Here is a 27,285-nt window from a genome sequence, read left to right on the forward strand (position 1 = left end):
AAACAACTATTAAACTGTTACAAGCTAAATGTTTCTTAACTACAAGCCACATTGTTAGGAGATGTCTTTTGTCTTTTTGAATACATTAGTATTATGTTCATATTATCATTAAACCCATTTAGCCAGTGCACGACTAATCATTGACGAGTAATGCTCTCTAGTGTGGTTTCCTCTTTGACAATTGATCTTTGTTCATTTGTTTTATTTTTCCCTTCTTTGTTCTTTCCCCACAAAACGATGTAGAGGCCTCCAATTAGCAATATAATCCCACCAACACTGTTACCAATATAATAATAATTTTCATCAATGTTAAAGAATGTAAGTATGCACACACACACACACACACACACAAACACATATATAATAGCATAAGAGAAAGCATTTAAACCTTCCCCAATGAAGGATCTCATTCCACAAGAATGCTGAAAAGATGGCTATTATGATAAATGCTAATGGAGTGAACATAGCAACAAAAACAGGGCCTTGCTTGCCTATGATCCAAACTCGCAACCAGAATCCAACTCCAGTGACAATTATCCCCTGACATTCAATAAATTTTGAGTTTTAGATATTCATATATATATATATATATATATGAAAGTAGCGGTGGAAATAATATGCAAGTAAGCATGCATGCTGCACTTCTCTATGCTGATGCTATAACAACTTTTACAATCTACCTTTAGCAAGTATTAACTATGCAATATAACAATCAATCATGATCATAACAATAAGAATAACAATATATAAATGTCATCCATGGATATGACTCGAGTTATTCATGAACATTATTATTTTGGACTTAGCTTTTCTAAAACTTGAATATTGTTTGTTCATCATGTGAGATAGTCGAATTTGAGTATTAAGTATTAATTATGAACTTGAGGTTGAACAATGGTAAGTTAAACTCATTAGGTTAATATGAAAGCTCATTAGGTTAATATGAAAATTCCTAATAGTTTTTCTTTTTGTTATTTTAAAAGTTACATACTCGTTATTGTTGATGAAAGAAGAATTACTATAAAATTAATATTTTTCATAAGCAAATATGTTAAGCCAAACCACAAGCTTGAACTAAGCCCACAAAGAAATAAGTTTAAGAACTTATAGATTAGATTAACTCCGTTTATTTGCCTTACTATCCAAAACAACTAGTTACTAATAGAATAATTTTAATAAAAGAACATGGGAATTGTTTTATATTTACTGTTTTAGTCTTTAGGTTTATTACTACTAAATTTAATTCATAAATTACTATTAGACAACCAACGATCTTGTAGCCTAGTGGTATCTCATCTACCTCCCAAAGTGGATGGTGAGGGTTTAAGTCCCCATAGGGGTAAATGTCGCCTAGTGGTATCTCATCTATCTCCCAAAGTGGATGGTGAGGGTTCAAGTCCCCATAGGAGTAAATGGGTGCGTGCTTCTTGCCAAGGGAAACAAATTACTGTCAAGGAACGAGAATAGAGACAAAAGAAGAAGGTTTGGGTTTTGGCTTACTCAAACCAAGAGCCAAGATCTATATTTATATACAAGAATAAGGTACAAAGAAAGGAAACCAAATCAAAGAAAGATGGGGATTTTATGTACAGGATCCCATTATTATGGGGGTCTTATCTACGTGATTCCATGATTATAGGAATCTTACATAAAATACCTAATAAAAGGCTAAAAATAGCTAATAAAAATAAAAATAAAAATAAAAAAGGTATTTTAACACTCCCCTTCTAGATGGAATGAAGATATCAATCAAGCCCAGCTTGGTAATCGAGGAATGAAACAAAGATGGACCAACAGATTTGGTGAACACATTGGCCGACTGATTAGAGGAACAAACAAAGCACGGCTTGATAATTCCTGAACGAACTTTCTCTCTGATAAAATGAATGTCCACCTCGATATGTTTAGTCCTCTCATGAAGAATAGAATCTGAAGCAAGCATGATGGCTAACTTATTATCACAAAACAAGTCTGAGGACAGTTTATTGTGTTGCCCTAGTTCCTCTAAGAAAGATCGAAGCTAGAGAATCTCACAATAACCTTAAGCCATGGCACGATACTCAGCCTCTGTTGTAAATCTCGAAACTACAAGTTATTTTTTATGTTTCCAGGATATAAGATGGTCTCCATAAAAAGTATAGAAACCAGATGTGGAACGTCTGTCAGTCTTGGACAGCATAGTCTGTATCACTAAAATAGGATAGCCCAACTTGTTTGCTAGAAGAATAGAATAATCTAAGTCCAAGACATGACTTAAGATATCGAAGAATATGATTTACCGCATCCATATGAGCTGTACGAGGAGCATGCATAAACTGGCTCACAACACTAACCACAAAAGCCAAATCAGGACGGGTGTTGGTAAGATAAATCAATCTTTCTAGCAAGCGCTGATACTGCGAGGGGTCAGAAAGGAAATCTCCAAACTCAGCCGAGATCTTCAGATTAGGATCCAAAGGAGTGGAAGCAGTTTTATACCCAAGCATGCCCGTGTCTCGAAAAAGATTGAAGACATACTTCCTTTGTGATAAAGAGATACCCTACTCAGATCTAGCAACCTTAATTCCCAAGAAATATCTTAGCTGCTCATGGTCTTTCACATCAAATTTTTTAGCCAATTCAAGCTTTACTTTAGCAATCCCAGGGATGTCATTGCCAGTAATGATGATATCATCAACATAAACAAATAGAATAATACATCGACCAGTAGAGGAACGGTAGATAAACCATGTCTGGTTAGAATGGCATCTAACAAACTCTATAGATATAATTACATCACTGAAGCAGCTGAACCAATCTCTGGGAAATTGTTTTAATCCCTACAAAGACTTCTGCAATCGACAAACCTTTCAACCATACTCCCCTCAGCCCAAAAACCCAATGGAGGATCCATGTATATAGTCTTAAGAAGATCACTTAAGGAAAGTATTCTTCACATCAAGCTGATGAAGAGGTCAATTATGGGAGGCAACTAGGGAGATAAGCAAACGAACTGAGGTCAATTTAACCATTAGAGCAAAGGTATCATTAAAGTCTTTACTAGGAATTTGAGTAAACCCTTTGCCCACCAAATGGGCTTTATACTGATCAAGAAAGCCATTAGCCAGATATTTAACACTGAATAGCCATTTGAAACCAATAGTTTTTTCACTAGGAGAGAGAGATACAAGTTCCCATGTTTCACTATGTTGCGAAACATCTATTTCTACCTTCGTAGCAGACATCCAATTCGGATTTCGGAAAGCCTTAGACAACTTTTTAGGAATAAAAATGGAATCAAGTTTTCCTAGAAAGGCTCGGTAAGACCCTGAAAGACCATCATAAGAGATATACTGCAAAATAGGATGATCAGTACTACAAGCGAATCCAAATCGAGCAGAAAGTTTGCGGTCCAGAGTAGGATATTGAGACTTAGGAACAGGAACAAGGTCAGGGTAATGTAAATAAGAGAGAAATCTATCTGAACTTAAATCTAAGGAGGATGAAGGCAGTGGAGGTAAAGCACAAGGGCAGCATGAGTAGGCCTGCAAAGGGGGTAAGGAAACCAAAAGAGAAGACTCTTCTTGAAAATAGGAAGAGGATGAGTCAGAGGAGAAGCCTCTTGATTGATAGTAGAAGTCTCCTAAAAGATAGTGTTAGAACCATAAAAGGGGTTATGCATATGAAAGGTGACATCAAGAGAGTGATATATGTGTTTGTGTACTGATGAGCACTACAAAGTGCGCATTTAAACCCCTTAAGCTTCAGCATTCTAGGACTTTTATGTATCTTATTTTTTACCTTAGACTAATTTCGTGTTATTGCCCTTTTCAGGCACTTATCCAAAAAATAAGTTAATTCAGCCAAATAAGAACTTTAAAGAAGCTATCTCAAGCTGAATGGAAGAAAGGAGCAAAGTGGAAGCAAAGTGTGGAGAAATAGCAAGTTCGATCGATCTCAACATTCCTTCAATCGATCAGAGCAAGATTGATCTAGCCTCATCAAGATGGATCCAAGCAATTGTCCTTATCCAAAAGATCTCACCATCTTCGATCGATCCAACCTTTCTCAAATCGATCAAAATTATTCAATCTTATCCACACCTACTATCCCACCTACCACTCTTGTCTTTTTCCCAAAATATCCCAAAATATCTCAGAGATTTGTCTTTATTCAAAAAGGTGCCACCAATGATGATCGATCTCTGCAGCATTTGATGGATCTCATCTAAGTTCGATCGATTTCACAACAGTTTGATCGATTGAACCTCCTCAAGTCTGAATTAAAACAAATTCCAGCTCATTAAAAGTTGGCTCGTGGTGCAATCATTGCAAGGGCCCTAGTGCATGAATCCAGACCATTGGGTATGACACTTGAGCCTCCTATATAAGGATTTTGAGCCATTTTAAGAAAAACATTCATCATAACTTACACATCTCATATCTTGAAGAGGAGGCTAGAGACTAGAAAGCTTTACACATCTTTGGGAGTTCTTCCATTCTTCTAGGGTTTCCATCCAGAAGGAGGTCATTCCTACCATGGAGATAGCCCTTAAGGGTTAGATGACTACTTTAATTAGTGGCTAGACATCTACTTGGGGCTAGAGTAGCCCCTAAGTTTGCTTCCTAGACCTAGTGCTTTGTATATTTTTGGGGATTTGCTTGTAATAAATGTTTTGATCTTGGATTTATATATATATCTTGTGGTTTCTACTTGATGTGTATGGATTAATGCTTTCAATTGATTATCTATTTCTAACCATACGTCTATGTATGCTAGAATGAATGATTCATGTGTTTTTCTCTAGATTTAGTGGAGTTTATGCATGTCTGTGTATGGATGAAGTTAATCTAGAGATGGTCAAAACATAGTGCTTAATCAAACACTCTTATAATTTATTTGATGGTTCACACTTGTTTCTTAATGGATTGTACCACACCTTTAGCATACTTAGTTTAATTTCCATGTCTTTAGTGTAGATGTAGTGTAGTTCCTTTAGATTCATAGATAGGTGGACAATCTATTCTTGTTCCTTGGTGTTCCATACTTATGAATGCAAAAGGTGTATGTGTCTAGATAGTTGTGTGTGCATAAATTGTGGTTTCATTGAATGGATTTTGCTCTCATTTGATAGGTTGTGCTTTTCATTTGAATTGGCTAGACAATTTATACTTATTCACCATCCATGCCTAGTTTCAATTAATGTCACACACACACAAAATTTATAATTCAATTTCCCCATTGATATACAATTGCTAGTGTCTAGTGAAGTCAAGCTTAGGGGTGAGCTCTAGTACCCCAAGTCCTCTCCTCTATATCTTTTCCCCTACTTTCTAAATTGTTACCTTTTACTTGCTTTAATTTCAATTGCATTGTAGCTTAATCAACCAAACAAACCATCTTTTGATCACTCGACCTACTAACCCTATATATTATTTCCATTGCAAACACACCCACAATCCATTGGGACGATCCCTACTCACCCTAGCTATATTTTTAGTTAGATGGAGTAGTGGCTTTTATAAATTTAAAACTTGGCCACATTGCACACTCACATTTTTAGCACATTTTTAGGCTTTGGTCCTGCGACACACCAAGTTTTTGGTGCCGTTACCGGGGATTGAATTGGCAACGCCGTATTTCTTTGGAAACAAATAGGAATTAGTACCCTTTTGATCGTGTTTTTACTTTACTTTACTTTATTTTTGTTACTTATTGTGTTTCTTCTTATTTGGCTAGGTGAATTGAGCAAGGAAGTTGAGCAAAGAAAAATTGAAAGCAAGGAGCTAAGCTAAGCACAAAAAGGGGATAAAGTCTAAAAATTTGCAAAGCATAGTAAGGCTTGAAAATTGAAAATGAATTAAAGTTGCTTAAGGATCCTTTGTGAGATCATTCTAATTCAATCTCTAGATAAATCGTCAGCCCACGTGGAGGCAATTTACTTTTCTTTGCATGTTGTTTAAAGCATGGGAGTATGGGATCAATGTATGTGAAGAATGTTTGTTGATTGTTTGTTGTGGGGGCAAAGTGTTTGCTTAGTTAATTTCATTATTGCGTTACTTGATCTTTGTGCGGTCATAATCAACCCTTCATCATTCTAATGGAAAATCTAGAGGGTCATCTTGGTTATTTAGACCCAAATTTCATGGAACATCCGCCTTTCAACCAATTTCCTCCCAGAATTCAAGCTCCAATTCCTCTAATGATCCTTCGTTATCATTACAATCTTCATGAATATCATTCACCATCTTGCATCTTGCTTCCTAATTTTGAGGCAAATCATTATGAAATCAAGCCCGAGACAATTCAATTGTGTCCATTTTTCTATGGCTTAAATGATGAGGAACTTTACAAACATCTTGATGAATTTCTTGAGATATGCTCCACTGTGAAATACATGAATGTCCTGGAGGAAGTTCTTAGGTTACTTCTCTTGCCTTTCACTCTAAAAAATAAGGCTAAACATTGGTTCAACAACTTAGGGGCAAATTCAATAACTTCTTGGGTACAAATACAAAATGAATTTTTAAAGAAATTTTACCCCGTGAGTTTAACCAATGTTATGCGAACTTTTATTCGTGAATTTTCTCAAGGGGAAGGAGAACTTTTACATGATGCTTGGGAAAGATTGAATGACTTGCTAAGGAAATGTCCACACTATGGCATTCCTAAATGGCAAGTGGTTCAATATTTCTATGAAAGTCAATCCGACATTCATAATGACATTGTTGATACATCATTTGGAGGTTCATATTTCGGAAAACATGAAGATGATGTTTGGCACCTTTTTAAGAAAATAAGTGAAAATTCATTACATAAGTCTCACTTCTCGGTTGAGTCCTGATTCTAATAACAAAAAGAGAAATGTGAAAGTATGTCAAATTGAGAGTCCAATGGAGATTGTTGCCAAGGTCAAAACTCTCACTTAGAAACTTGATCAATTTTTGTTGAGTCAAAAATCGGTAAACCAATCATCTCCTCTTCTTAATCATCATATTCATCATTCTTGTGAGCCATACATGACTTGTTCAAGTGTACTGTATACTACTTCCAATTGTCCCCATGGACATATGCTTGATGAGGACTATGAACAAGTCAATACCGCATTTGTTCATCCTCTTCAAAATGCTTATGTACTAGTGTGGAATGAACATTAAAATCCTTTTCAAGCTAAAATTTTTTAAAACTGATATATTCCTCCTCATCAAAGAAATAGAGGTTCAAAAGGGTTTGTTACATCTTTTTCTTCTTATCATCAAAGAATGAATCATTTCTCTCATCCTCAAGCTTATAATTCTCAAAGTAGCTCTAATCTCTTTATGCACTCTCTAGGAACTCCACATTTGAAGATAAGGTCTGAATGGCTTTGGGTAGTTTGGAAATTGTTGCATTCTCATTCTTAATCGATATCAAAGCTTGAATCCCAAATAGGGATAATAGCTAATGCATTGAATGCGAGAGAAATGGGTAAATTGCCTAGCCAACCTAAAAAGAACCCAGAAGCCCAACATTTTGTGGAAACAAACTCTACATCGGGGTGTCCTGCCCAAGAACAAGTGTAAGCCATTACTACTTTGAAAAGTGGTAGGCAAGTTGACAATAGAGTTGAACAACCAAGTAAAGTTAGTGAACCGGTGCCACCAAAATTTGACACCCGTCCAGTACCCAATTCTATTCCTACTTCCTTAGATGAAAATGTCACCATTAAGAACTCACAAACCTCTTCATCATCTCCCCAAGTTGCAAGGTTTTATAAGCCAAAAGCTCTATTTCCATATGCATTGAGAGAAACTTTACCTTTTGGGAGGCAAGAAGGAAAAATCCATGATATGATGGAAGTCTTCAAACAAGTCAACATAAATCTTCCTCTCTTGGATGCAATTAGGCAAATTCCACCTTATGCAAAAAATTTGAAAGATCTTTGCACACAAAAGAGAAAAAGCAAAGGACAAAGCCCTAAAAAAGTGTTCCTAACGGAGCAAGTGAGCTCCATCATTCAACATAACACTCCACAGAAGTTCAAAGATCCCAGTGCTCCGTCCATCTCATGTGTAATTGGAACCCATGAAGTTCGTAAAGCTCTTCTTGACTTAGGGGCAAGTGTCAATTTGATTCCTTACTCCGTGTATGTCCAACTAGGTTTGAATGAGTTAAAGCCAACCTCAATGGTGCTTCAATTGGCCGATAGATCCATAAAAACTCCTAGGGGCATGGTTAAGAACATTCTTATCAAGGTTGACAAGTTTTACCTCTTGGTTGATTTTGTGGCCCTTAATACCAAACTGGTTGTTAATCCTACCAACCACACTCCAATCATCTTAGGAAGGCCATTTCTTGCTACCGCAAATGCTAACATTAATTGTAGATCTGGGGTTATGGACCTTTCATTTGGTAACATGATGGTTAAGCTTAATGTTTTCAATGCAAGTTGATATCCCATAGATGAAGACGAGTGTTGTCTCATAGATGTCTTAGATGAGATTGTGGAGGAGTCCATCCCTTCCATGGTTATAAAAAAAACCAATCAAGGACAATCTTTCATCTCTTTTAACTGAGGATCCTCTTGTATCTTGTCTTCTTGAAATGTATGAAAATTGTGGATTTGATAATGAAGGGTCAATGAGTGAGATTAATGAATTAATGGAATCCGGTGCAAGCTTGGATTTTCCACCTTGGAAAGCTCCAAAAGAGCCTCTTCCTCCACTCTCTAGCACTCCACCGGTCCCATCTTTAGTCTCTTCACTCACTCTTGAGCTTAAAACTTTTCCTCCTGATCTTAAGTACGCCTTTCTAGGCCCAAAAAAGACTCTTCTGGTCATCATCTCTTCAAATCTTGAAAAAGATCAAGAAAATGCTCTTTTAAATGTGCTTAAAGAAAATAAGGAAGCTATTGGATGGAGTATGGCGGATCTAAAGGGAATTGACCCTTCTATTTGCATGCATTGCATTCTTATGGAAGAGGATGCAAAACCTTTTAGAGACACCCAAAGGAGATTGAATCCCAACATGAAAGAAGTGGTTAAAAAGGAAGTTGTTAAACTTTTAGATGCCGGTATAATTTATCCAATATCTGATAGCAAATAGGTGAGTCCAACTCAAGTAGTTCCCAAGAAATCGGGGATTATGGTGGTTGAAAATTCAAAAGGAGAGGTAATTTTTAAGCGTACCACCAATTCATGGCGTGTATGCATTGATTACCACAAATTAAATGCCGCCACTAGAAAATATCATTTCCCTTTGCCATTCATTGATCAAATTCTAGAGAGATTAGCCGGGCAACAATATTATTGTTTCCTTGATGGCTATTCGGGCTATAATCAAGTAGCCCTAAACCTTTTGGACCAAGAGAAAACCACATTTACTTGTCCTTTTGGAACATTTGCTTATAGACGGATGCCCTTTGGTTTGTGCAATGCTCCCGCAACGTTCCAAAGGTGTATGATGTCAATTTTCTCGGACATGGTGGAAGAGTATCTAGAGGTCTTTATGGATGATTTTTCTGTCTTTGGGTCTTCATTTGATGCATGCCTAAAAAATCTAAATTTGGTGCTTAAAAGATGTCGTGAAACAAACCTTATTCTTAGTTGGGAAAAGAGCCATTTCATGGTTCAAGAAGTTATTGTTTTGGGTCATGTCATCTCAAAAAGGGGAATTGAGGTTGATAAAGCAAAAATTAAGCTTATTTCTGAATTGCCTCCACCTTCTACGGCACGAGAGGTTCGCTCCTTTTTAGGTCATGCTGGCTTCTACCGCCATTTCATCAAAGACTTTAGCAAAATTGCTAAACCCTTGTGTAATCTTCTTGCCAAGGAAACTCTATTTGTCTTTGATCAAGCATGCCTTAATGCTTTTCATAAGTTACGCGACTTATTGTCATCTGCTCCTATTATGCAACCTCCCAATTGGTCCTTAGCATTTGAAATCATGTGTGATGCCTCTAACTATGCCATGGGAGCAGTTTTGGGGCAAAGGGTAGGAAAACTTCCGTGCGCTATATACTATGCAAGCAAGACCCTCTCGGGAGCTCAATTGAATTACTCCACTACCGAGAAGGAATTACTTGCCGTAGTATATGCTCTTGATAAATTTTGGTCTTACCTCTTAGGGTTAAAAGTCATTGTCTATTCTGATCATGCTGCTTTGAGGCACCTTTTGACAAAGAAAGAAACAAAGCCTTGTTTGATAAGATGGATTTTGCTTCTTCAGGAATTTGATTTTAAAATCAAAGATAAGAAAGGCACCGAAAATGTGGTTGCCGATCATCTTTCAAGATTAGTGGTAGAATCTTCCTCGAGCCCACCAATTCATTATTCATTTCTGGATGAACAACTATTCCAAGTTTCTAATGGACAAATGCCTTGGTTTGCTGACATTGTGAATTTTCTGGCAATTGGCAAACTTCCGCCCAATTGGTCAAAGTAAGCGAAGAAGCATTTCTTTGCTAACATCCGGAATTACTATTGGGAAGATCCTGTCGTGTTTTGATATTGTCCAGATCAAATTATGAGAAGATGTATTCTAAAGAGTGAAATTCCAAGTGTTCTTGTGTTTTACCATACCCTTGCATGTGGTAGGCATTTTAGTGTGAAAAAGACCGCTTTAAAGGTGTTTCAAAGTGGGTTATTTTGGCCCACCATCCATAGAGATGCCTACAATTTTTTCAAGGAGTGTGAGAGATGTCAAAAAATGGGTTCAATGTCGAGAAGAGATATGATGCCCTTGACAAATATTCTTGTTGTTGAAATCTTTGATATTTGGGGCATTGATTTCATAGGTCATTTCCCTATTTCTTATGGATATCAATACATTTTGCTTGGCGTTAACTATGTTTCTAAGTGGGTGGAGGCTTGTGCTACCAAAACCAATGACCACTCCGTGGTTATCCAATTCATTAAATCAAACATCTTCACTCATTTTGGTATGCCAAGAGCAATAATTAGTTATAGAGGAAAGCATTTTTGCAATCACTTCTTAAGGAAATTATTTCTTAAGTACTTCGTTACTCATAAATTCGCCACTCCCTACCATCCTCAAACAAGTAGGCAAGTAGAAGTGTCAAACCAGGAAATTGAACATTTTCTTGAGAAACGGTTAACACAACCCGAAAGGATTGGTTACGCAAATTGAATGACGCTTTATGGGCTTACCAAATGGCATATAAGACTCCCATTGGCATGTCTCCTTATAGACTTATGTATGAAAAGCCTTAACATCTCCCGGTTGAGCTAGAATACAAAGCTATGTGGGCAATTAAAAAGCTCAATCTTGACATTGACAAAGCCGCAGAGAACCGATTACTCTAATTGAATGAGTTAGAAGAGTTGAGACACAATACCTATGATAATGCCAAACTCTACAAAGAGAAAACTAAAGCTTTTCATAACAAACACATTGTGAAGAAATTTTTTGAGCCGAGTCAAAAAGCTTGGCTTTTCAACTCTAGGTTAAAAATCTTTCCCGGAAAGTTGCGAACCAAATAAGAAGGTCCGTATGAGATCATCTCTGTTGCGCTGCATAGGGTGGTTGAAATCCAAAGTTTAAAGAATGGCAACATATTCAAGGTAAATGGGCAAAGGTTGAAACCCTACATTGAGGGACAGGTTTTTCAAAGGCATATGGAAGCTGCCCTTTTGGTAGATCTGATCTATGAAGAGATATAGTGATGCGCTAAAAGTTTTTAATGAGATATTCAAATTCTTACTTATTCGATCGATCTCGGAATAGGCTCGATCGATCGAACATCATCTCTGCATCCAATCATCTCTCAGTTCCATTGAGCAAGAATTCTCTGCATATTTCAGCTCTCTGTGTATTGAGCGAACTTCAGTTCAGATTGATCTGAGTGTTCGAAGATCGATCGAGATTTCCTCAGATCGATCTTCATTCCATACTTAGAAAAATTTTGGATCTCTGCATATTTCATCTCTCTGTGTATCGAGTGAACTTGTCTGCAGGATTTCACCTGTTCGATCGATCGAGATTTGATCGATCTGATGCTTCATGATTAAAAAAAATATATATATATCAATCTTTCAAAGTAGTATTCCGTCTAGCTAAAGACGTTAAACGTAACAATCATTGTCCATATTTTTCTTACATATTTGTTTCGTTGTACATCCTTCTATAAAAATAAAAAAATAAAAAAAAACAAGGGTTTTCATGCTTTCATGTTTGGTGTAGGGCTTACTCTTTTATCTTTACCATCTTATACCATATTGCCTTAGAATGCATAATTTGATTAATCTTATCCCATTTGACATTTGATGTGCGTTTACTAGTGTGGTTATCCAAGTAGGTTGTTGATTTTAAGTTTGGGGGAGACGTCTTTCAAATTGGATCATTGTCGAGCTTCATATCTTTTCCACCACGGTATATTCTTTTCATCTTTTCCATTGTTCTCATTGCGCATTGAGGACAATGTGCGGTTTAAGTTTGGGGGTAAGGTGTCTTGTTGCATTTTACTTAAAGTTGAACTTTAAATGCATGATTGAGTTTAGAAATCCATGTTAGCTATGATTTTGATTTTTTGAGGACTATATTGCTTAAAATTTAAAAATTGCTTAACTTAAGAGTCCAATACTCCTTGTATGCCTTGTGGATGCCATTTAAGAGTAAATTTTTTGAAAGATTGATATCTTGCTTGCATTTGTGGTCCACATCATCCTAATTTTGTGATTGTTTTGAGATTCACTCTAGGATTCTACACTAGCACAAGCGCCCACTAGCATTCATTTGTGGGGTACATGCTTTGTTAATTATTGAAATGGTTATATCCCAATTGAGCTAGTAGTGCATTGAAAGCTTTCATTCTTGACAAAAATGGATAACAAACCCTTTTTCATTGAATAGCCGGGATTCTAGCCTCATCAAGTATTGAATTTCATGCGCCGAAAGGTGGAGGGCCCAAACTCTAGGTTAATAATTGAACTTGAAAAAAAAAAATAAATAAATAAAAAATAAAGTTACAAAAGCAATAAAAAGTTAGAACTTCTCCCAAAAGGTGAGAAGTGGGAAATGATTAGATGGAGGTTGTCTTGATTTGTAGCTTAGTTGATTTGAGCTTGTAAGTCCTTAGGGGTGTTTTAACACCTAATGCCCTAAAGCCGTCCGGTTTGGGAGTCATTGACCTAACGCTCGACCTCATGGACACTGCACTATGCTTCCATCTTTGATCATTTAGGATGGTAAAAAAAAAAAAAAAAATGAGTGAAAAGAATAAGTGCACCTAGATCAATAAAGCTTTAATAAAAGGTCCACTCTTTATCTTGATGATCGGTACTAGATTTGTCTGCTAGTTTGAGGGTAAGGATGTGATCATTTCTTTAGTTGGCTTAGATAGCAACATATTTGATGCCGGTCCACTCAAAAAGGATTCTAGAGTTGTTTTGATTTGCATGATCATTTTATTGATGTGTGGAAGACTATACTTGCTTGCTTGATGTTGAGATTTTGGGAGATTGCTTGGAAAGGGTTGAAAAATTGCATACTTGAGGTAGTTCTCTCCCAATGCTTGTTTGCAATATTGGTGCCTCTTTGTGATAATGAGCTTAATGTTTATGGGTATCATTTCTGAAAACCCTCACAAGACTTTACTCGTCCACTAGGGGTAACCTAGGGGTTTAAAAGGCTTGTTGCATGTGCTAAATGCAATCGTGTTCCCTACAAAAGTGGCGTTATCCTTTCACTGCTTTCTAGTTGTAGTTGTTTAGTTGTTCATTTCATTCCTTTACTTTATAGTTCATTGCTAGGGACTAGCAACACTTAAGTTTGGGGGTGTGAAGAGTGCTGAAAAGTGCGCATTTAAACCCTTTAAGCTTGAGCATTCTAGGACTTTTATCTATCTTATTTTTCCGTCTTAGACTAATTTCCTATCATTGCCCTTTTCAGGCACTTATCCCAAAAATAAGTTAATTTAGCCAAATAAGAGCTTTAAAGAAGCTATCTCTAGCTAAATGGAAGAAAGGAGCAAAGTGGAAGCAAAGTGTGGAAAAACAGCAAGTTCGATCGATCTCAACATTCCTTCGATCGATCAGAGCAAGATTGATCTAGCCTCATCAAGATGGATCCAAGCAATTGTCCTTATCTAAAAGATCTCACCATCTTCGATCGATCCAACCATTCTCAAATTGATCAAAATTATTCGATCTTATCCACACCTATCACCCCATCTACCACTCTTGTCTTTTTCCCAAAATATCCCAAAATATCTCAGAGATTTGTCTTTATTCAAAAAGGCGCCACCAAGGATGATCGATCTCTGTTGTATTCGATGGATCTCACCTAAGTTCAATCGATCTCACAAAAGTTCGATCGATCGAACCTCCTCAAGTCCGAATTAAAACAAATTCCAGCTCATTAAAAGTTGGCTCGTGGTGCAATCATTGCAAGGGCCCTAGTGCATGAATCTAGACCATTAGATGTGACACTTGAACCTCTTATATAAGGATTTAGAGCCATTTTAAGAAAAACATTCATCATAACTTACACATCTCATATCTTGGAGAGGAGGCTAGAGACTAGAAAGCTTTACACATCTTTGGGAGTTCTTCCATTCTTTTAGGGTTTCCATCAAGAAGGAGGTCATCCCTACCATGGAGATAGCCTTTGAGGGTTGGATGACTACTTCAATGAGTGGCTAGACATCTGCTTAGGGTTAGAGTAGCCCCTAAGTTTGCTTCCTAGACCTAGTGCTTTGTAAATTTTTGGGGATTTGCTTGTAATAAATATTTTGATCTTGGATTTATATATATATCTTGTGGTTTCTACTAGATGTGTATGGATTAATGCTTTCAATTGATTATTTATTTCTAACCATATGTCTATGTATGCTAGAGTGGATGATTCATGTGTTTTTCTCTAGATTTAGAGGAGTTTATGTATGTCTATGTGTATGGATGAAGTTAATCTAGAGATGGTCAAAACATAGTGCTTAATTGAACACTCTTGTAATTTATTTGATGGTTCACACTTGTTTCTTGATGGATTGTGCCACACCTTTAGCTTACTTAGTTTAATTTCCACGTCTTTAGTGTAAATGTAGTGTAGTTGCTTTAGATTCATAGATAGGTGGACAATCTATTCTTGTTCCTTGGTGTTCCATACTTATAAATGCAAAGGGTGTATGATTCTAGGTAGTTGTGTGTGCATAAATTGTGGTCTCCTCAACTATCTCCTCTTAATCTTCCTTAGAAGTCACTCCAAACACCTCAAATCAAGGCTTGAATTAATATAGACATATATGTGATGTATAGATATGGAACATAAAGAAAGGAAAGTGAAAGACAAAGAGGAGGAAGAGGGATGCCCGAAAATGAAAGAGAAAGGGGAAAAAGGTTGGTCTTGCATTGGTCAAGTAGTCCCAATAGTGCCACTTGTCAAGCATAGGATGGTTTCTACTTTTGGTGAAGTTTCAATCTTACCCTTGCTCATTTAATTTAATGCATCCTCTATCCTCCAAAATATCATCCCAAAAATATAGATATATGCATATGAATATATGAGTGAAATGTCCATAATGCCCCTCTCTTAAAATGAGAAAATCGGGAGAAGTTCCCGAACCCAAAAATCGTTCTGACCCTCGAAATTTTTTAAGAATGACACCACCACCTCTAAATGAATTAAAATGATTTTTAAAAAAATATCACTAGAACCCTCGGCTCGAGAAAATGACTAAAATGCCCCTCGGCGCCTGCATGACACGTAAAACGAGGTAGGGGGATACTGACATTTGGTGGAGGTTTATGACCAACACTCACGATGTGGAGATGATAACTTAGGGAAAGTTCAGGGATTTGTTCTTCGAGCACTTCTTTCCTCAGGCTATGAGGCAAGATATGAGGATTCAGTTCATGGGTCTCTATTAGGGCACAATGAGTGTCATTGAGTACGAGACACGCTTCACTTCTCTTTCTCACTATGCCCCGGAGATTGTAGCGATAGAGGAGATCAAGGCCACGAAGTTTTAGGATGGCTTGCATGTTGACATCAGGCCGAGGGTTTCATTGCTTAATTTGTGGACTTATGAGGAGGTAGTTCAGAGATCTACGTTGGTTGAGGCAGAAGACAGAGATCAACTTAGGATCAAGGGTTCACTTAAACAGTCTTGTAGAGAGGCTTCTTCATCTACTGGGTGTCAGTGGAAGAAGGCTAAAGCCGGGGACAGTGATCATTCCCTGGGACCGCGGCAGCAAACTTGTTCTACACCCATGGTTCCTCTATCTTCTGAAGAAGCCAAGGGATTGGTTTGTCATCACTGCCAGTAGTCGGGGCATATTAGGCCTCACTATCCTCAGCTTTAGCCTCAGCACAGTCAGTCTTCAGCTTCCACAAAGGGAGTTCCAAGGGATTACCACTACTGTAAGAAGTTAGGCCACATCAGGAGAGAGTGTCCACGGCTTCAAAATAGGCATAGAGTGGCACAGGTTCACAGGCCACACCGGCATAGTCTATAGTTGTTCAGTCAGGTTTTAGGGTTCCTCAGGCACCACAGCCAGTGGCGCCAGTTGATTCTTATCTGGGCAAAGGCTCTATGCTTACTACTTCAGGACACCAGATGGGTTAGCAAGGCAGTTTTTAGCATTCTGGAGCTCAAAGACGGGTTTATGCGTAGCTGCAGGCAGGCGTTTCCGTAGGGACTTCGACTGATCGAGGTACCTTTTTCTATTCAGTCTTTTTGTTTGAGTTTTTCCTTTTCCCACATGCTTTCCATTCTCTATTTCATCATTTTCTGCTCATTTATTGGGTTTTGAGGTCACATTTAGTGATAGTTCCTTTTGTGTTGACACACCAGTTGAGGTCCAGTCTTTTAAACGGGTTTGTCTACGTTCTGTTTTTGAGGTAATTGGTGTTGCTTATATTGAGGATTGGGACCATAAACGTAAAGGGGCCTATAACATTATTATCAGAGTTTGAGATTGGCTGAGATGGTCTAGCCATATGTCTTTGGACTATATCCCAACTCTCACAGAAAGTCTAGTTACTGTAGTACTTTTGGCAATGGTTATTGTGACGTTCGAGAAATTTCGTGGGTAGACCTGGTGGGGGGCATGTTATAAATTAGTGTCTTGTGCTATCATGCTACCGTGTAAAGTTGTGTGTCATGGGCGAGTACTAGTTGTTATCGAAGCTACTTTACTAATGAGTAAGTGTGGGTGGGCGTTATATGCTGTTGAGGGTACCACACATTTAAGTACGTTGTAGGCAGTTTCTAATCACTATTCATACTGCCATGTTGCTTCTAGTAAGGTAGCTTGTTTTGATGTGTGGTTATCTTAGATTCTTTTGGTGATTGGCATTGCGTTGTATGTTGACTCATTGGAGAGGTGTCTCACGATTCGTAATTTCATGTTTTTTCGCTTGATCTTAAGGCTTTTAGAGTTGTCATTTAGCGTTTTATGATCTGTTCCTTGGTATGACCTTACGTCTGGTCCTAGTTTGGTCCTCCTTGGGATATTCCTAATTTCAGGGACGAAATCTCTTTAAAGATGGTAGGTTGTAATGATCGATTCTTTTTCCTTTTTTTATGGAAATTTTTTTTTTTTTTTCCATTGATGTTTCTTTTCTGAGTTTGGGTTTTGTACCTTCAGGTCATCTTGAGTGCCTGGGAATAGTTCCCGACACTCTTTCATTTAAAGATTGATATTGTCTTTGTGAGGACCGTGTCATCTTTCTTTCTTTTTTCTTTTTCTTTTTTTATTTTTTTTTATTTTTGCGTAATTTTAGGGTTTTAAGACCCGAGGTGAGTTTTTGAGTTGGTTTCGAGTTCGGATTTGATTTTCGGCTTCACATGCATGCATTCCATTTGATTCCCTTGAAATGCGTAGTCTTACTTTTGTAGAAAAGCATGCTACTTGTTTACCTTTTTTATAGGGGTATGGATGCATAGTTTCTTTGAAAATATTTTCGTTTTACGTGGTGTTTTTGGTAATTAAATTATTTTCGGATATTTGTCCTAGGTACCATTCTATAATTTATTTTGTGAGATATTTTGGGGAGGGACCTTTTTGCAATTTCTGAAAAAGTGTGACAAGTGTCATACTCTCATTGGTCCACTTGTAGGGGTTGTAGTGGTGACACTTGGATGCCTTGGATGATTAAATGTGGAGGGTGAGGATTCACCCACTTGGTGACCTAAGATTGGTCTACTTGTTAGCTTAAGATGTGGACAAGTGTAAGGCCTAGATTGAGCCTTGTGAGGAGGTTTAGGATGTTGACAAGTGTGGGGCTTGGATTAGGCCTTGGGAGGAGACCTAAGATGGTGACAAGTGTGGGCCTTGTATTAGGTCTTACCTTTGTGTCATAGAGAGGTAGTGTAGGTGTGTGTGTGTTTAGCTATCAAATATTTTAGTTAGTGAAATTTCTAAAGAAATTCCACTAAGTCTTCTATTACCTTTCACCTTGCCTCCATTGATGTTCTTGAAACCCTAGACCTTAATCCTTGATTTCAAGCCCTTTCCCCTCACCTTTTGGCTTAACCCTTAGAAGATAAAAACTTCCCCTCATCCTCCTATAAAACACCCTTGCTCGTTTTCTCATTTTACCTTTAGTTGCCTTGGACTTTAGAGATTCTATTCTCTAGTGAGGTAGTGAGTTGTTGTATGTTTATATTTTAAGTGTTTTAGTGTTTTTGGGGTTTAATATATGTTGATTACATGCTTATGAATTTTTGAATTGCATATTAATTGAGATTACATATGCTTGACTTAAGGTTTTATGATTTAAAGCATGTATAGTTTATATATCTTGTTTAGAGATGTTAATTAATTTAGTAGATTACTAAATTCTAGATTGTCATGTTGTTGTAATGTGGAAATTCTTTTGGATTACTATTATTGTTTACCTTGCAAGCTTATTACTATCTTGTTGTTAATTTAGTATTTAAACTACTTTGGTAAATTGATTTAGTTGTGTGTGATATTATTGTAGGTGTAATGAATCATACATTGAAGATTCGATATTTATGTACCTTGTATGTGTAACGAATCGCACATTGAAGATTCGATATTTTGAATGCCATGGTAGTTGGAGACTATAGTTCATGACTTGTGTGAATCTATATATGGTTGTGCATGGAAGGTGTTTAAATGCATTTTTATTAAAGTGTTTAAGTTATGCATTTCTTGGTTATTTTAGAAACTTGGGGCGTCGACCTTGAATTGGCTAGAGCACGGCTCTAGTGCAGAACATACGAGTTCTTCCCATATAGTGCGCACTTAGGTGGTTCCTAGCGGGTTAGTACCCAAAATAGCTGCATTACATGGTTTGATCCATGAAGGTGTCCAAGTATTCCATTGTTTGATTTCATTTTCGTTTACAAGTTGACATTACTTTTGAAGTTGTAGCTTGTCGTGTTCACTTGTAGTGAATGGTTTATATTTTGCTTCAAACGTTTAGTATACTTGTGCCTTGTATGCTTGTGCATTGTATTTTATCATTCAATTGCTTGTGTAGCTTGAGATGATCCCTTATTTCACCTTGTAATATAGATGTTAGGTGGAATGATCCCTTGTATTGACTTATATTGGACTTGGATGACACTTGAAACTTTAAGGTATATGTATGCACTACTTCCTACGAGTAATTTGTTTACTCACCCTAATTGTTTGGGATATTTTTCAGGAAAGGAGACCTTGTTTTGGGATGCACAACATCCCTAGGTTTGCTTAGTTGATTGGAGTATTTTTGATGTATTTTGCTTACAAGCATGTGTTAACATGTTTTGCCTTCTTTTGGTTTAATATGTCAAAACTTGTATCTTTCATTTGGGGCATGTAAAGTGCACTTAAATACGCTAGCTAAGACTTATTTGGTATATATGTAATGAGGCCAAGGGCCAAAAACATTTTATGCTTGCAATGTATGATTTCTATTTCAAGCATTTTAATGTCTTTTTTACAAAGTTTGTGCATAAGGGCATTATGGGAATTTTCTTTCAGAAATAAGATTTGGCTTTGACATGGTCATATAGAAAATCACATTTTAAGGGGATTTTCTTCACAACTTTTTTTTCAAAAAAGGTCTATTTTGGTGCCAAAAAATTCTCGCAGATCTGGAAAATCTTGTGCATTTCTGCAGATGGCGATCGACCGATCGCCGATTTTTGGCGATGGATCGATTGCCCTAGGAGCGTTAATTTTCTATTTTTATTTAAAAACTTCGAGGTTCCATATCTCCTTCATCCGCTCTCTGACGCGATTCTTGAATCTAATTTTATTAATTTTTCATTGTCTTTCTAATGGTGTGCACGGTGGCACCAACTTCTAATTTAAAAAGACCATTTGACTCATAAGGTTGTACTTGCCCGTTTTAAAAACTTCACTTTCGCATATTGTTTTCTTTTGGGTTCCGTGGTTTTATGGGAAGTGACTTAGGCATCTTAGGAATGACGTACATCTCTAGAGACCTTGTTTCTTTTTCACTTTTTTATTCTGGATCCGTTATCGGGTCAACTTACAAGTCATCATTGATGCACCAGGCTTGTAAAACGTGGGCCGTTATAGCAATGCAAAATGGGAATCCATTGATCATTTGTTTTTCAAGTGCGAATACACTTCTCACATTTGGAGGTTTATTCAAGTTGTGGTAGGATTTTACATTATGCCAAACTACTAGAATGATTTGATTCACTGGTATTTTTCACATTGGAGTTCATCAGAGTTCTTAGTTCACAAACTTTTATGGGTTGTAGCAGTGTACTTCATTTGGATTGAAAGGAATACTAGAGCCTTTAGAAACCAATCATCTTCTGGTAACAGCATCATTGCCCAAATCAAGAATTGTGTTAGCGCAAGACTTGTAACCATCAAACTTAGGAACTATTCAGACTTGAGAAAGATCACATCATTATAACAATTGCAAAACCTCTTCCATCAAGGTTGTTCCACTACATTTGGACACAACTAACTTCTATCATGAGTAACTATATGGCTGGGGATCTCAAGACTGCTGTGGACTTACTTGCTGCTGCTAAGGGAGGTCGAATTGCGACTTACATTTTGTTTAACTGTTGTTTAACCTCTGGGAGAGTCTTTTCTAGAATTTAATGCTTATTCCTACCATTTTGTTGTTGTAGTTTGGAATTTGGATGAAGCATGCTATTGGCTGTTCTTTTTTGTTTCCCCTCATTTAATTGGGGGTCTCATTGTACATTCTTCTTCTTATATATACAAGTTTATCCCTTTAACAAATAAAAAAATAGTGTAGTTTAATGGAGAAGCTCAATAAGGACTTCAAATCACAATCCAAATATAACTCAGGAAGGAAATTAAATTGCCAACTTCATTGGTAGCGCACAATATAAAACGCTTCAAAAGGCAGTCGCTTATTCCCGATTATTTATGATTGTGGTACGGAAAAGCGTATCTAAGCTTCATGGACATATATACATTGTTAGGTATCAGATTTGGACGGCATGTTGGTGCACGTGATGACAAGGAAAGGGTCCTGAGGGATGACTAAATTGAGATAGAGAGAGAGAGCGAGAGAGATAGGGAGAGAAGGGCAATGACGTGTGTGAAATGTTACTGAAGTTAGGGCTAGGAATGTGTATATAAATAAATAAATAAATATATATATATATATATATATATATTATATTTTTATAACATATAAATATAACGGTTTAGTTCGGCTCGGTCGGGTCTAGTTCCAAAGGACTCCATGCCACACACACCAAACTATTAGAAAACTGGGTTGAACTGACTGATCTGGTATGGTTCAATTTGCTTTTTCGGTTCCACTAATTTTTTGTGCAGCTCTATTACACATGTTATACAAGGAAATCTTAACTATAGATTTCTAACAAATTAACATTAAATACCAAAGCAAATAATTCTTTTACTATAAATTTATAGGAGTATAAACGAAATTATTATTACATATTCATGTTCCTAAAATTAAAAAACCATATTAACAAGAAAAGTTCGTGCCAAATTACAAAATAAATAAAAATGAAAAGAAAAGTTTATAGAAGTATAGTTATGAGTTGCACAATGCGGAATAGGTTGTGTAATTTAGTTTAAGAACACTTAAAGGGGGGTGAATAAGTGTAACTTGCTCGTTTACCCAAGGCAAAAATAAATGCAAGTAAAGTAAAGTAAAGTTAGAGTGACACTGAGTTTTTAGTGAGGAATCCTAGTGGGAGAAAATCATCCAACAATCATAAAAATCTCGGAGACTGTCACACGGTTTTGAGCAAAACAATCCACTATATATGAAGCAAAATACAATGGACTTCAACTTAGTTTCACACTCCTTATCTCTACCAAGAACCAACTTGTTGAATGCCTCTAGCTTTGCAACTTCCCCATCCAAACGCTCTCGACTTACTCCCTTGATCCCTGTAGAAGGATTGTTGGTAATTTAACAACACTCCGTGAATCCTTTTACCCCTTCAAAGTGTGATTCTCCCTCCTTTTCTTCAAATCTTAATTGATGAAGATAAATAGAAGCTCTGCTTTTATAAACAGTATCAATGGATCTTCAATAATTCAGACTACGACCAGATAGAGAACAACATCCTAAATAACCTGTGTGTATAGTATCTATGCTTTCAATATGAAAAATAAACTCTTAGAAAAATCTCACAAATTAACTCTCTAAGATTGCTGAAAATTGTATTCAATAGCCGTAGAAAACCCTAGGTGAGAAAAGGTACTTATATAGATTTTTAGAGACCTAAAATAAGTTGGAAAACAAGTTTAATTCGTGCACAATTGTCCCACAAAAATCTGATTGAAAAGGAAAGCAAGTTGGAGTTGGAAAGCAATTTCCATTATGGTTCCAGGGAACTTGGACTGGTCAGGGAAAATGCGACTGGTCCATTTTGGCAGTTTTAAACCTTTCAAAATGGATTTTAAAAATCTTGTACATGCACGACAGTGCATTTTGTGAAAAAAATATTTTTGCAAACACTCTCATAAGTGTCTAACCTTAAAAACTTACCAAAGATGAACAATAGGTGTCCTCACATACTTACCTTGTCTAATATGTTGTTCTCATCGAAACCAGAGTATGTTGACATGTTCCCTGATACTTCAATTCCGCTTCCGTACTCGAGACTCAAAGTTAAACAAGAAAATTACAACTCGATTGGACTTATTTTGACACTGAAATATGCCAACATAAAAATTTTTTATCTCATAATATTAAGTGTTGCTCATGAAAAAAACTATGGGGTATGGTATAGAATCACTTTAATTTTATGAACTCGGTGTTAATTATTATATAAAGTCAATTTGTATGATAATTAAGAATTATGCTTATGTTGCATTTAGAAACACTGAATTCATATTTTGAAATTAAAATTGGAGTATATTAGTTTGTTTAAAATTGTAATAACTTCTATGCAAAGGCAACATTAACAAATTTTGTAGTTTAGAAAAAAAAAAAATTCAAATACTAAAGTGCACTATCTAGAGATGTGATTTGTTGCAATAAAGGATGGAAAAACTTACACAATAAACCACGGAGATAAGATTCACATCCCATCCAAGCTTCCAAGATGATATGTTTGTTTTCAAATGTGTCCCTAAAAGCAAAAATAAAAACTATGTTGAAAACTTGCATCAATCTATTTTATATTATTATGACAAACACTGACAAATCACATACATGATCAACTAGCCATGTCAAATCTATGTAAACCATACAACATATAATACAAATAGATTTACATAGTTCATAATATGTACCACTTCTATGATAAAAACGGACCAAATTAAAGATGTGGTACGGTGGTATATCTTTTATTTTTTATTGTGGGAGGTGAGGGTTCGAGTCCGATTAGGGGCAACTGTCCTAATAGTGTTACGAGTCCTATTGTGTACTATGATAGTATGGTGATTTCTTGTCAATGAGAAATAATAATAATGAAGATATGTAAGAAGTTTTCACTTTGCAAAGAAAATTGGAGATTAAAAGTTCTCAAACCCCAATCCTTCGTCTTTCTCTTTCTCGGGCTTTCTATGATTCCGTGTACCCACGCTACAAACACAGACACAAATCCTCTAATGTGATTATCCCTGCAGTCCCCTACTGTCCACTGACTTGAGGCCTTGGTTTGGCCACATTTTGCTTCAATTAATAGACACTAAGACAGTGTTTGGTAATTACACCACCATTTATAAATAACATTTCACCACCATTTATAAGTAACATCAGAGGAGTCTAAAAAATAACATCACAGTTGTCTAAAAAGTAACATCATCATTTATAAGAGGGTAATATCATCACTTAAAAAGTAAAGGTTTTTAACAGCCAAATACCACATAATCCCCTTTAAAATCCCCTTTAAATTAACATGTACCTATATTTTTAGATGCTCTATTTTTCATGAAAAAATTTAATTTAAAAAATATATAAATAATATGTTGAATTGAGTTAGATTTATGTGTGACTATTAGTTTTTCAGTACTATGTGAATACCTTTTTGACGGTGAAGGTGGTGAGTGTGGCAATTAATATTAAATTTAACCAAATTTTTTCTTTTGATGATGAAGGTCGTGAGTGTGGTAATTAATATTATACTTTGCCAAATTTTTTTCAAAGATATGTTAAATAATTTATACCTAAGTATATGTTTTTTTTAATATTTGGAAGAAAAAAATAAATAAATAAAAGATGTGGCTATCTTTTCATTATTTTTTGAAACAACAAGTGTTTTGTTTGTTGTCTAAAGTTAATACAAATGATTTTAATTTTGGTTTAAATTCTTTAAATTAACATGTTAAAGTATTTTTTAAAATACTTTAATTTCAAATTATAACATAAATGATATGTTGAATTGAGTTACGTTTGTATGTGACATTACTTAGTCTGCATTATGTGTATACCTTATTTTGAGGGTAAAGATACTTATAAATGGTGGTGTAATTGTCAAACAGAGTCTTAGTATCTATTAATTGAAGTAAAACGTGGCCAAATATAGACCACTTAACACTCACTGCAGGACACAGCATGGGAATCACACTACAGATGACTTGTGCCCAACATACTAACATACGGGCGCAAATCCTCTACTGTGCGATTTCTATAATGTCTCCTATTATGAGCATTAAGTGGTATTGGTTTAGCCACCTTTTACTCCACTTAATAGACACTAAGACTGTATTTGGCAATTACACCACTATTTATAAGTAACATTTCACCACCATTTATAAGTAACATCACAGAAGTCTAAAACATAATATCACAGGAGTTTAAAAAGTAACATCACCATTTGTAAGAGGGTAACATCAACACTTAAAAAGTAAAGATTGCTGACAGTCAAATACCTCATGATCCCCTTCAAAATCCTCTTTAAATTAATATGTGACTATTTTTTTGGATATTCTATTTTTAAGATAAAATTTAACTTAAAAAATATATAAATAATATGTTGAATTGAGTTAGATTTATGTGTGACTATTAGTTTTTCAGCACCATGTGAATACATTTTTTTGATGGTGAAGGTGGTGAGTGTGACAATTAATATTAAACTTTGCTAAAAAAAATTCAAAGATATGTTAAATAATTTAAAACTAACTGCATGTTTTTTTAATATTTTGAAGAAAAAAAAATATATATATATGTGGCTCTTTTCGTTATTTTTGGAAACAACGAGTGTTTTGTTTGTTGTCTAAAGTTAATCCAAGGGATTTTAATTTTGGTTTAAATTCTTTAAATTAACATGTTAAACTGCTTTTAAAATACTTGAATTTCAAATTGTAACATAAATGATATGTTGAATTGAGTTACGTTTGTATGTGACATTACTTAATTTGCATTATGTGCATATCTTATTTTGAGGTTGAAGATACTTATAAATTGTGGTGAAATGTTACTTATAAATTGTGGTAAAATGAGTTATGTATGTATGTGACATTACTTAGTCTGCATTATTTGCATACCTTATTTTGAGGGTAAAGATACTTATAAATGGTGGTGAAATGTTATTAATAAATGGTTATGGTGTATATTAAGTAGAGTAAAACGTGGTCAAACCATGACTACTTAACGCGCACGGCAAGAGATAGTATGGAAATCGCACAATAGAGGATTTGCACCCCTAACATACGGGGTTATAAAAGAGATTAGATTCCAAACCCATGACCGAGACAAAAAAAATTGGGGAAATCGGGATGCGAGTGGACCAAAACAAAATTTAGGTGACAACTTCACGTGCACGGAAATGCACAAACGCATATATATATAGAAATATGAAAGAGGGAGAAGAGATAAACCTGCATAATAAGCGACATAGACGACATGATGTTGTTTGAGAGCATGATTAGAGCACCTTTTATCCAATCTGCTCTGGAAATATGGTTTATTGATGCGATTGGAGCTCCCTTTTGGGTGCCTGAATAAAGAGGTGGTCCCTTATAAAGTATTAACACTATAGCCCCAGAAAGAACCATCATAGTACCCAACACTTTGGCTCTTCCATGGCATTGCCTTACAGAAACGATTTCCATCCTGAAATATTCAAATCTTGCAGACTTTAAGTTGTAACTTAAATAAATAAAAAGCTGATTTTTTTTCCTTAATATTTGATGATTGATATGTTATTTTTCACTCCTATATATATATATATATATATATATATATATTTATTTTATTTATTTTATTTTTTGGCCTTTACCTTAAGAAAACAGCCAAGATAAATGTAATGGCTGGAACTGTGTTTCTGCTGGCAGAAGCGTATGTTGCAGTGGTGTATCTTAAAGCGAGAGCAAAGAGATTAAAAGAGAGGGTGAATCTGAAATTGTGAAAATAATCGTTGTTGTATTAGCACACTAAACAATCATTAAAGTAGCCCCAATGTAAATCATGAGATGGAAATGAAAGGGAGTTGCATACCCAACTAAAGCAGCAAAGAAAATTTGAGAGAGTAAGTTGTATGATAGAGGGGCTGAGTTGTTACTGCGCATTAGGAAGAAAAAAACAAGCAGTTAACGAAATATATCATAAATAACATACACACAGTAGAGTTTATTAGAATTGTTTGTGCAACCTTTCAAGGAAAAAAGCGAATGGCGCTAACACAATCGTGGCTATAACTTGCCGGTAAACAACAAACACATAAGAATTCATTCCTTTATCAATTGCAGCCTTGGGGAACAAGGCCATGCCTGCATACATACATTGTGAAAGGATAATTCCAATATAAGCCTTATTTCTCTCTACAAAACTTGGAAAGCCAAGTGAACAATTCATGTTGCTCTATCTTAATTAATTTGGCTTCCTTAACAAGAAGTAGGGAAGCTACGTAGCTAGCTAGCACTTAAAATTAAACAATCAGATATGCCATTTTTTTCAATCTTCAGA

General features: G+C 35.9%; 1 protein-coding gene across 1 annotated transcript; it reads right to left on the minus strand.

The window, feature by feature from the left end:
• Nucleotides 1-137: 137 nt before the first annotated feature.
• Nucleotides 138-27,197, minus strand: LOC132272561 (WAT1-related protein At1g43650-like). The gene is made up of 7 exons (XM_059773685.1): nt 26,972-27,197; nt 26,818-26,880; nt 26,600-26,716; nt 26,153-26,433; nt 23,433-23,506; nt 389-540; nt 138-276 (listed from the first exon to the last, which is right to left on the minus strand). Exons 1-7 carry the CDS (start codon nt 27,172-27,174, stop codon nt 138-140), a joined length of 1,029 nt encoding a protein of 342 aa, XP_059629668.1. The 5' UTR covers nt 27,175-27,197.
• Between the last annotated feature and the right edge of the window lie 88 nt (nt 27,198-27,285).

Source organism: Cornus florida, unplaced genomic scaffold (genome assembly GCF_030987335.1).
Source record: "Cornus florida cultivar Cherokee Brave unplaced genomic scaffold, ASM3098733v1 CherokeeBrave_3.0.0_Hap2_Chr09, whole genome shotgun sequence".
NCBI classification, from domain to species: Eukaryota; Viridiplantae; Streptophyta; class Magnoliopsida; order Cornales; family Cornaceae; genus Cornus; species Cornus florida.

Excerpts from the sequence above, each read along its gene's own strand:
- LOC132272561 (XM_059773685.1), bottom strand. The coding sequence starts at position 27,174 with ATGAATTGTTCACTTGGCTTTCCAAGTTTTGTAGAGAGAAATAAGGCT. Across the intron at positions 26,434-26,599 it reads ATCTTGGCTGTTTTCTTAAG|GATGGAAATCGTTTCTGTAA; the intron begins GTAAAGGCCAAA and ends TGAATATTTCAG. Across the intron at positions 277-388 it reads GAGATCCTTCATTGGGGAAG|TGTTGGTGGGATTATATTGC; the intron begins GTTTAAATGCTT and ends TATTGGTAACAG.